At 38.6% G+C, this 12,321-nt stretch overlaps 1 protein-coding gene across 4 annotated transcripts in view; it reads right to left on the bottom strand.

Moving 5' to 3' along the window:
• The window catches only part of CNTN3 (contactin 3), a 98,670-nt gene that overhangs the window by 15,702 nt on the left and 70,647 nt on the right, over positions 1 to 12,321 (bottom strand). For all 4 annotated transcript variants that reach the window (XM_084530869.1, XM_084530870.1, XM_084530867.1 and 1 more), the window contains 4 exons: positions 11,690 to 11,826; positions 9,285 to 9,414; positions 7,863 to 8,013; positions 757 to 884 (listed from right to left, as the gene is read on the bottom strand). In XM_084530869.1, the coding sequence (XP_084386995.1) occupies positions 757 to 884; positions 7,863 to 8,013; positions 9,285 to 9,414; positions 11,690 to 11,826 (546 nt within the window). The remainder of the gene's footprint in view (positions 1 to 756; positions 885 to 7,862; positions 8,014 to 9,284; positions 9,415 to 11,689; positions 11,827 to 12,321) is intronic.

The raw sequence follows: 12,321 nt of genomic DNA, 5'->3' as shown, positions 1-12,321 counted from the left end.
GATATGTAATGCAGTAGGATATGAAATAATTTTGCATCTGGAGAATATTTCAGATATTCCAATCTTCAGAAAATAACATCATGAGAAAAGTCAGTCTTCAGCTAAACTTCACAAACCACTTGTCCTTTTAATCCAGTATCTTAGACAGCAGCTAGTAATGGATGGCTTGGAGAAAGGGGCAAGAACCCTTTTAACAGTAATTATATACACAATTAGCTTTTGAAGACTTTTATTTTACTGCCTGTGGAGTCCCTGAACAGTCCTGCAGCTGGAGCTTCTTCCATATCTTTTTCCATAAACAAGTAAATGTATAGTTCCTTAGCACTAAAGAGGTTTTTGGACTAGATTGTATAATGACCTTAAATATTTTTGGTTGGCATGAATTGTCTTTTTTTTTTTTTTTTTTTTAAACAAGTTAAGAAGTACTTAGAAGTATAATTCCATTGTTTAGTATTTAGGTAAGTAAAAGAGTGGAGGAAAGCATTCAGAACTTCCTGATCTGAGATCCCAGGGCTAAGAAACATCTCTGCCAACGAGAGACCATCCCTCAGTCTCTTTCCTGTCAACTAATCAAACATCTGTTCTTTTATTTTTATATATTGTTAAATGCATATCTTCTCACAGTTTACTTTCAGTGTATTTGTTATTCGTTCAAAGAGGAAACAGCATTCACATCACTGCAGACTTCTGTTGCGAAGTTTGCAGTTCAATGTAAATCATCGTTCAGATGACCCCCTCCCTTTCCAGCTCACCCACCTGTAACTATCAAGTTTGTTGTCCCACTGGCTGTTCCAAACTGGTTTGCTGCCACACAGGTGTAGCTACCAGTGTCAACTTTTGTCACGTTGGCTATTCTCAGTCCTCCATCCTTTAGGAACGTGATTCTGAAAGACATTTTAAAAGAAAAAAGATTTATAAGTTGCCACATTGGTTTGTAGACACAATGTCTGAAAACTCATCCTGTTATGCCAGGTAGATCAAACCGCATCAACTACCAAGCTGGTGTTTGGAAGTTTTGATGCTCTGTTACTGATGGTACGCAACAGAGCTGCACCCCTCCTTCAGTTCCTATTTTGGGCACCAGGAGAACCAATGTTTAGGATAAGTACTTGCGTACGTACCTGAGAGAGACCCCACATTAACTTCATCTTTTCCAGCTGTAACAAGTGAAACTGGAATAATTTTCAGCTGCATCATGTTGTTTACAGTCTTGCACGGCAGCTTTGAAATAACTCTTATCATCATGGTGATGATGCAATAGAATTTTTGATAAGCAATCCACATTTTGCACTTTCCAGTATTCACATGTACGATACCAACACTGGACTCACTGAAGTCAATAGCTCATTTGCACCACTGACTCCTCAGAGCAAGATTGAGCTCATGCAAGTATAAACTTTGGTTTTGTCTAGAAAACAGGCTCAGACTTCATGTTGTAGCATACAGCAGTGACCTGCAGACAGAGGTATGCTTTGTGGGGGGACTTGAGGGAAAAGATTCCCTCCACCCCAAACAAACTCAGGCAGTGAGAATCATGCCCAGTACACAGATAGCATGGAACAAAACAGAAACACTCCTAAAACTGTAAACCGAAGGACATGTGCATTACTGATACAGACTTTAAGAGCACCAACATCCCAGTAGTAGAGTTAACATCCCAGACAACAGTGCTGTAAGGACCTAAAGGTAAGGTTAATTTAATTCCCTCTTTCTGGGCCTCCCATCTGTCATATCCTTAGATGCAGGACCTTCCACCAACCGAGAGATAACCTGGAGCAGCTACACAAGCAGCTGTATATAAAAACGTTCAGAATAATTGCAAGGAAAAAAAACAAAAGTAAAGAACGGTTTCCTGATACACCTGAGCCAAAAGAGCTTCAGAGCTTCTATCTCAAATCACACCAATCCATTTCAAAGGCATCAAATGAATCACGGCGAGGCTATGCTGTCAGGTCCCTAGGCACCTTAGCTAGCAGGCATTTTGGAAACGTCCCAAACACCCCACGTCTAGCTAAACAGAATCAACAGAACAGCAAACAACGTTAATACTCGAGGCAAACCTCTAACCGCATTAGTTGGAGAGTCTTACACAGTTGTCAGAATGAGTATAATTGGAGCAGGCGGCAAACGCCATGGAACTTCACATTGCTGTCTTCCCTCTTCAGAAGAGTCATGTGGATTTTTCGTCTTCTCGCTTGCATGTACTTCATTATTAACCTGCTGCTTTATTCAGTACGGAATTAAATACACACCCCTGCTGCTTTATTTTTAGTATACGTGAGGCAAATTTGTACCAATAATTTGTCCCAATTGAGATTCAGTCCTCTACACTTAAATACACATTACAAGAAGTAGCTAAGAAGGCTGCTGCGTTTAGCTGGGAACTGGGAGCCCTGCCTTTCTCTTGAAACCTGTCCCAAGCCTGGGCTAAGCAGGATGCCCGTTTGAAGCTATGAGTTCCCTGCTCTTCTGTCAATCACACGCTGCACCTCCCAGCTCAGCATGAGCAGTGCTGCATGAACCTGCCTGTGCTGTGCCAGCTGATGAAGGGTAACGCAAGCAGGGAAGTGCAGCACTGGCTGCGGGGCAAGACTGGGAAGACTTTCTGGACTGAAATTATGATTGCAAGGAAGCTACTTAGTTTTTGGACTTTCTAGCTACCTGTATATCCTGCAAGGGCTTGTATTGCATCATTTACTTTGAAGCAGTTTCCAGCAGAAAAAAATCTAAAAACAAATAAAAAAAAAACAACGGGGTTGACAATGCCGTAGATCAAACAAACTAAAAATAGAGTATGGGTATAAAATAGAAAATGCCTATTGTTTAATTAAAGCAAAACACATTTGGAGTGCTCTGAGCTATCTTCAAGCCTAGCTTGTCTAAAGTAAGGAAGCAATAGGCTTATTAAAACCAAGACAGAGTTAAGAATCAAGTTTTTTGTTTTCAGAGTTATAAACAAACAAAAAACCCCCAACAAATCAATTCAAGAAAAATTTTATAATCAAAACAAAATCTTTACCGGTGAATTGGAAAGAGCAACTCTTTACTTTTTCAAATAGAAAGCAGTACATGCAGTGCAGCTTATGAAAACACAAACCCCAGAAATAGCTCTACCCCTTCCTGCTGAAGCATTAGAGAAACTGAAGCTTTTAGTACACTTAAAATTATTAGATATTCACACGCTGTTACAAAACAAACAGACTGCGGCTGGCCTGCTGCCAGGAAGCGATCTAAATTTCTAACACAGAAAAATAATACACCCTTTAGTGTTCCCTGTATCTACAAGAGTTTTTCCAATACATTTTGCTAAAGGCCAGCAATTTTCAAAGTGAATTTCATGACCTGCATATTTGTGATGCACTGGCAAACAACAGAAACTTTTAGCCCTGTAAAATGAAGATAATTGGCTGAATAATGCTTTGGCATATGTGTTAGCACAACTGGAGACTGCTTTAGGACCTATCTGCTCCTCAGATCAAAACATGATTGACAAAAATGAAATCATTCTCTTGAGCAAACCTGTGGGAAATCAGTCTTTGAGAAGACTCTTTTCTCCAACAGTCAAATGAATGGCATAAAAAATACCCACAACAGCTGCATGTCTTAACTCAGGTCCACTCTTTTATGCTCCTTGACTGAGGTCAAAAGAATGGGAGAGGGATTAGCCAGTTTTAGGTCTCTGCAGTTCCTGACTTGAGAGGCAAAACTAGGAGAGCTTTCCTGTCCCCTCTAAACTAGGAAGGCGTATTTGGCATTACAGGCCTTCCGAACAGCTGAGGGACTTCAGTGAGGTTACAGTCTCTCTTAATTCCACCCAGTATGTAGGTGTGTTTTACTCCCCAGATTATCACTTGGTATCAGTTACGTTAGTCACAACTGACCATGACCATGATCCAACTGTGGAACAAGCACACACACTTCTAATACTGATAAATTATTTTATTATTGTTACGGACTGCACCTTATTTTCAATACTTTCACATGATGAGAGACAAATCTCATCTGGGATTAGAGGGCAAGCGATACTCCAGGAAGCCAATCTGAAATCCGTTGACCCCACTGTCTGTCTGTAAGAGCATTCCAGCTATTCCACGTTCACTGTCCCCATATTTGCTTGCTTAGAGAACTGTGACATCATGATCTAGAGCCTTACATATTTTTACCTTATTCATCAAAGCCCATTAAATGGTAGTGTTGGTGCAATACAACCACACACACTGCTGAGGGCCAGCATAAGCCTCAGGATCCAAGATCCCAGCTCTTCCGAGTCAAGGCTGCCACCTGAAATTTGGTGTCATTAATGCAACTGTTAACTAATGGAAATCTTCTCATCTTCCCATGAGAATACTTTATTGCTAAAATAACAGATATAGCTAAACTAAATAATCACTGCCTTCTTATATTTGTCAGATTATTCATCAGAAAAGCCAAGTATTTTAGACCTTTATTAATCTGATACCAAACATAAATGTATTACTTTCCAGTTCGTAACTCTTCAGTACAAAGGATCAGTGAAAAAGTGGGTCAAAACTGCTTTTTATATATCAAGCAAATTCCAACTAAATTAAACCAGATTACTTTACAAGAAAGCCAGCCAAAATAAGCTCTTACTGAAATGCTGGTAAGTAAATGTGTTGCTTTCCAGATCACAGCGTTTCAGATTGGAACGCAAAATGAAGTAAAAATACTTAATTCAAACTGCAGTGATGATAAAACCAGTAACTGATCCTTATAAGACTTATGCAACATTTTATCAGGAGCAATTCCTCTTCTTTTCTTTCCCCCTTAATTTGACATCATTTTGCTGTAGTTAAAGATGCTAAAACTAAAAGTTATTTTGAGAGACTTGCACTGCAATGCTTCTTAGTGAAGTTAAAGTTTGCAGTATCTTTTCATCTTTTTTTTTTTTGTTTTCTCTTGGTAAATTTAGAAAGATCTAGGAATAAAGGTAGATTTGTTTACATGTGAAATACTGCACTGCATCATCTCACAATCTTAATCTTCCTCTAGCCAGTTATTAGAACATAATATAAATATCTTTAAAGAAATCTTTAAATGGGTTATTTATCTAGGACCTGGCATATTTTAGTGCCTTACGTTTTTGATGGAGATGCAAATTAAACATCAAGTGCAGTTAACCTCTGTTAAAACATCTAATACTCAATTTTTGGAGGATACAAGAAAAATAAAAGCTCATCCATCAGGAGATGGGGTGTCTTAGGCCAACTTTCAACAGAGAAGGTGGCAAGTCTGTCCCCCTAGAGACCTTGGGGGCTGTGTCTATCATCAGAAGAATCCACCCCAGAATTATTTACAATATAAACCACCAGGTTTAATGACTGCAGATATAATATACTTTACAGAAAAAAAATAAAGGCCGTATTATATGAGCTGGTTGGGAAGGAACAGCCTAAGTAAATACAAGTGGCTCCTAGTATGGCAATACACACAATAACCATTAATACAGGGTAAAAATTGACCTGTGCCAGATAATCACAGAATCCTAAACTCAGTACCTGATTTGGAATCATTGAAGACAAGAAAATTATTGCTAATTCTTGATAATCATGCTCATTACATCCAAAATGATTTGTTTCAGCGGTTCAAAACTATTTTGGAGAGAAGTATTTCTTGCTTTAGTACCCAATTCATTTAATTCCTGTTTTTTGCCTTTACTTCTGCATATTCTACAGTGATCCATGCACATTAATGCTGTCTACATTCCACTGTTCTTCATTGTCTAGCTTTCTTTATTCAAGATATTCTAAAAAAGAGTCACATATTTTGCAAAACTAACAAGAAGCAAGATTGTATTCTTTATGTTGAGCTATTTCTCAGTCCAGAGGCTCACAAATCCATTTTGACTAATATCTTCTCCTCTTCACAAGATATATGAGATTCAGCTCATTTAATTAAAATTTACTGAGTCATTATCCAAATCTTCTACATACCAAAAACGCAGCATCATTTAAAAATAAATTAAAAATACAAGCAACAGTGCCATCAAAATGAAGATTTTTCAGGCTTTACAAAAGTAATGTGCTCAGTATCCCCAGTGAAACGTAACATCCCGTACAACAAATACTAAGGCCCATTACACTACAAGCAAACCTACCAAGCCAGCAAGAATAGAGTTTTAACTGCTCAAGGACAAACGGACTGGGGAACTATAAATGTACGTATCTACTTGGGATACAGGGCAAGAGCTGTTCCCTCGCAGGAGCCAACTTCCAGGAAGGAAGCAACCTGCTGCACTCTTAAGACTGTGAATTATTCTCTGCTTGCTCTCTACATGCAAATGGGAATTGTAAAGTGAGGGGAAATCCTTTCCCTCAATCTCTTTCTCAAGGAGTGCTCTATGAAAGAGCCTGAATGCTACTGTATGTCTGAGGTCCAAATGTACTTAAGCTTGTTCTGCCTCTCCCAGGTAAAGAGCATGCTGGACCTGTGTGCCCTGCATTATCCCTTCTGGGAACTCACCGATCCCTTTCTCTGCAATTAAAAAAGCCACTCTCTGCCCCAACACACCCCCAATACAGACTTCTCCCTTAGAAATTTAGTTAATGGTTGAAAAATGTACTGCTAATTGGAAACCCATTCCTGAATTGGAAGAATTGTAGAACTGCAAGGAATTAATAAATTGTAATTATCCATGGCAGACAGTAATGAACTACAGGGCTTTCTGCAAAGAATCACATTTCTCCTTTTCTCTGAAGGAAAGTGGACTCCATTTAGATTAATTCAGGAGTACTGGCTTGTTATTATGTTCCCTCCGTAAGCCATTTATAGTGTGTTATCAAAAATTCAGTGGGAAACACTTTGGGACATATTTTGGAAATATCTGCACTTTGCAGAACTAAAAGCCCTAATTTGTGTTTTCAAGCAAATGCGTAAATGTAAGCAGGCAGCATTATGTGTGCTCAAAGCATTTTCTGAAACTGAACATTACTTGCTTTTGCCTGCTGCCATTGCCACGACTGAAATCAGTGGGTACAGCTTTTGAAGGGCAATTCAAAGCAACCGTTAAGACCAGATCCGGTGTCCGTTCAGACAGAAAGATGACAGATCACCACAACTTTACACCCACCTCTGCACAGTGATACTTGTATCACTTTCCTAAGTGTGCACAGTTAATTTACTATACTTGTATAGAAGCGGTTTTCTTTCCAAAGTGTATGTGTACAGGATGTTACACTTCTGTACAGAGGTTAGACATCGCTAATCTGTCACCATTCAGCTCAGTTGTCTGGGTTCATTAGGTCCCTCTAGCAATTACATAGCAAAACTTGCATATTTTCATGTATCTTTTAAAATATATCTGTAACTTTGAGTCATCTTTGTAATAACTTTCCCCAGAAAAGCAAACACAGTAGCAGAACAGCAAAAATCGAAATACTAGAATGGTAAGAGTGCTATTCTAGACCTCCCAATTATTAATTTTTGCCAACTGGAAATTTATTTCTTTTTTTCTTGCTGTTTCCTGGTCACATTATCATCGTGGCTGTAATATGCCTCATCCGTCTCCCTGCCAGTGTTTTCAGAGAATTTTGCTGAAGGCTTTTAGCACTGTTTTATAGGCTTTGCCTTTCCAGATTTTCTGTCAGTACCTGATTTTCTCAAAATGAGGTCAAACCCTACATTACACTGAAATTAAAAGCTGGCCCTTGACCTTAAAGCCATATACATGCTCTCTTGGTGCTCAGACATAATGACAATTAAAAAAACAACAAAGCTCCCCCAGCTTGGCAGATTCCAGAGAGGCTTCACAACTATTTGGATCTACAGATGATGTTATTGCATAAAAAGACATTAAAAACACTATTTGTAAGCTTAAAACAAATAAACCGATATAGACTTAATACCTTTCATTTTCGTGTAGCTGCTCACCTCCCTTCTTCCAGGAACATTTGGCCTTAGGGGAAGCTTTTGGTCTGCATTCAAAATCAACCGTGCTGCCTATTTGAACCTGAATCATTTTCTTCATTGGATTCTTGGAAAAATCTGGAGCAGAAGCTAAAACAAAAGGGATACGAATAGTGAAATAAAGCATCTTGAATTATATTAATGATATTACTATTTAGCACTTACATGACACTTCTCAACTTCCAAACATAATTAAAAACACGAATGATTTAGATAATTCAAACACATCTGCTGGGCAATTACTCGTTTCTCCTCCTTACACTGGTACAAAAAGTAAAGGTTTCCATTTTGCAAAGTATGTCACCTAATGAAGCACGCACATAAGATCATACTGACTTTATTTGATCTGAAGCTCACTGAACCCAACGAGCTTCAAGCACATGCCTAACTTTATGCTTTGCTGAACTTGAGCTTACATGACTTGTCTAAGTCCAGTGAGGGCAGTCAACACCATTAAAACTCATTAAAACTCATTTAAACTCAAGGAATTGTGTGGCTTCTATTTTCATGTCAGAGTACAATGCCACATCAGGTACGTTAAATGACACAAAACTACAGCACAGCTCCTTCTGTATTGCGTGTAGCTGATATTAGCTAGCAGTTAAGAAAAGGCACATGGCTTCTATCTATGTCAACAGTGAACTTTGGAAGGAAATTCAGTATTTTAGGAGAACGAGATTGAGCGAGCAGTCTGCTGATTGAGTGTAACCTTATACAATATAAAGGAAATAACTCATGCCCTGAAACACACTCCTCTTACAGGCTTAGTTTTGATATCAATCTTCCTATGTGGGAAGCAGAAATTGCACAAACATATCAATGCATATGGCATTCTGCAAGTTCACCATTTCCCTCAAATAAATGGTTGTCATTTATTCTAGACTCCAGCACGCATCATTTGAATGACTGAATGACAATTCTTTGTCCCCTCGATCAAGAACGGCTGCACACAAGAGCAGCCTATTGCTTTTAAATGACATTGCTCCCCTGGGAACGCTGGAGCCACGCTGCAGAAGGTCAGTGCAGCTGAGTGATGTGCTGAGCCAGTGCTGATTCCAGACCCTGTGAGAGGTTTTAATCTCCAGGCCTGTGTCCAAGCCCCTGTGTCTGCTTTTCCCCTACTTAATAATGTATCTGTGTTCTGTTCTAAAGCAATGAACGATTGGACTGCAAATCCTCTGGAAATAGATGAATAAAGTCCTCGGCACTGCAGATAAAAAGATATTAGGTTGCCAAAACTGTTTATTTCAGTCACAGCAACTGAGTGAGTTATAAAGTAGAAATAATTACGAGGTGGAGTAGTGGATGGGGTGTGGAGAGGGAGAATGAGGTCTTTGTTTTAGTAGAAAGGAAAATCTTACCTACAACCCTGAGCTCTGCACTCGAAGAGATGACACCATGTTTATTTTCAGCTATGCATTGGTATCTGCCAGAATCTGTCAGATTTAGATTTGATATTGTAAGTGCACCATTTTCAATTTGGATCCTTCCCTGAATATTAAGAAAAATACCTTTATTGATGATATATTTCCTGTGAAAAATTTAAAATAAGTAAGAAATATGAATAGCACAGCATAAATATGATAAATGGGGTAGATGTAACAGCATATATGTGAGAACAGTTCTAAAATAATTGATATGACCATATCATGGTATGGCAGCGCTGAGATTTAGCAATGCAGCGTATAAAATCAATTCTTCAAATTTGCTTGGTTTCACAGAGGCTTTTTAGCCTCAAATACCCTCATATTTCCCCAGAAATGTGGACAAAATCATACTAAGCACCTCACAGCAGACTAGAGTATCCAAAATATACAGATGGCACTGGCATTTCATACTATTTAGAGATTTCACACTTGCCATTTGTTAATGAGCTCTCTGTAATACTATGCAGAAAAAATTCCAACAGTCATTAAAAGGAAGATGCATTTCAGTGCCTCAGAGCTGACAAAGCTACTGAAGTATAGGGTGCTTCTCACCTCGATACTTCTTGGAAAACTGTATGAATTATGGTAAGTGACTGCTTTGAAGGATGGAGTGATAGGAGCTGGTGACAAAAGGAACCAGTGACAAAGACAAAACTAAAAGAGCTTCTCCTCTGGGGAAAGACAGAGAAACAATAATAAACAGAGGGACAAACTGCATTCTTAAAAACATTTTCTTTTTTTTTTTTTTTTTTTTGAGCAGAAGAGCCTAACAAACGCCTCAGATAAGGCTCCTTAGGCCTAATGCAGCAGTACTCCCTCTTTGCCCTTTCTGCTAAGGGCTGCTTACAGCTAGCCCCACTGAAGGGTGACTCTGGCTAAGGCAGCTCAGCTCAGCTCCTTCCCTTCCTAACAGGTCCCAGTTAACTGCAAGGTGCTCGGGCAGTTAGACAAAGAACAAAACAGGTCCTAAAAGGAACGGGCCTGAATCTCCACATCTTGATTCTATTTCTAGCATCCTGAGCTGCTCTTATTCTTCCTTACGTCAGATTCATTTATGGGGAAGAGGAGCTTAGTGGAACAACCCCAGCAGGAAACTTTTGTGGAGCAGACCCAGCATGAAGAAGGATTATTGCAGTAAAGGAGCCGAAGACAATTCATGATACACAAAGAGCTCCTCTTCTGCTGCCTCCTTAGTGCCGGCCTTTAATAAGTTAGTCCTACAGCGTACAGCCCTTAAGCGTTTCCAGAGCCATGCTTATTCCCTTACATCATGCCTCAAGGCTTGACACCAATGCTCCATGGTGGAGAACTGCAAAATCTGAATGAGAGAAGGTATTTTTTCTACTTACTGGTAAGGTAAAATAGTGCGTTACCTCAGTGACTTTGTGTAATACAGTAACAGCGCTCTTAAATCACTGAGATATTTTGTACTCCCTCACTGAACCTGTCCATGAAACACTACCAATTCTTTTAGTGAGCATATAACTATAACAGTCTGAATGGTAAGAATTGTTTTTCAGTGCTTAGATCATTTTTCATAGCCATCCACTAAATTCACTTGAGCAGTCCTTCTTCAACTGTGGGTGCCAACATTGAGCACAACATTCAAGCACTCTTGACAGCACTGGCTAAGGGCAAAATGCCTTCCTACGATGGCCTACTGCCCCTGGTTTATATTCCTGATAAGCTGAATTCTGCGTTTTTTTCAATGCAGCAGTGAGAACTAAAATCAATAGGGGTATCAGATGCTTTTTTGCACTCCTGATCTGGCACACATCCTCAGTACAACATTTTTTCCTTGTCACCAAAAGGATTACTTTCCACTAGGTTAACAACTGTATTACAGCAAAGAATTATGTTACATTGCTATTTACATTTCAAACTTTGCACCTAACACTGGTGACCTGTGGCTTTTTACAATTTTTGTCTTCTCAATTTTTTGTCTTCCTCAAGAAGTTTGGAAATCTTTTCTTATTACCTGTAATGAAATTACAACGGCAAGTATAACAAAATAGTTTAAGTTCTCCATCCCTTATTTATGATTGTTAATGTATAACTTTAATTAACTTTTCTCCAGTCCTTCTTTATGTAATTATTTCTCTGGTTCTACCATTGTTTTTAAACCTCTTTCAGGATATTTTTGTATAATATAATTTGTCTTTGTGTTTCTGACATATCAGCTTTTGAAGTTTCCAACTGGATGCTCTTGACAAACAAACATGAAAATTATATAAAAATATTTCTCTGGACGTAAATACACAGACTTTTGTGAATTCTCATTGTTATATGAGGTACTGCTACTTTTGCATATCATCACGTTTTTCAGAAGTGAATGTTACCTCTATTGACAGCTGTTCTCCATTCTTCAGCCACCTATACGATGGTTTGGGCTTCCCACTGGCTCTGCAATCCCAGTATAACGTGTCCTCTACAGCAACTTCGGTATCTTTTATTGTCTGGATCCAGTGAGGCTTTGCTGCAGATGAAATACATATCAACAACCCTAACTAGTTACTGTACCACCAGAGATTCTCACTGGTTCTGCTTCAAGTCACCTAATGAAAGAAATTACTCACTGTTCCTTCTAAACATCTTTACTGCGAGTAGTAAAACAAAAGAAAATTGAGATTATAGATCACTAAAGCTGAATCAGTCAAACTGATATTAAAATCACTAATGATTAAATAACACAACTTTAAAATTGAGGTAAATGTAAGAAAAAGAAATTAGCAGCAATATTGGAATTAAATAATTGATGTAGCCATATCATCAAATTAATATTGAAAAGAATCTGTTAAATCCTAAAAAACATAATCGTGTCAGTCTTAATTTCAAATACCATTTGAATTGTTTTCAGTACTAACATCCATCTCTATGGGTGAAAACAAAGATACAAGACTGGTTTTGATAGCAGTAGACATAACACAGCCTTTGGGTGATGAAAGCCAGAAAAACTCCTCAGCAAAGTCTA

The sequence above is a fragment of the Aythya ferina genome (assembly GCF_964211825.1).
Source record: "Aythya ferina genome assembly, chromosome: 10".
NCBI lineage: Eukaryota > Metazoa > Chordata > Aves > Anseriformes > Anatidae > Aythya > Aythya ferina.
Note: the sequence above shows the minus strand (reverse complement) of the source record. Positions and strands in the feature narration are given on the sequence as shown.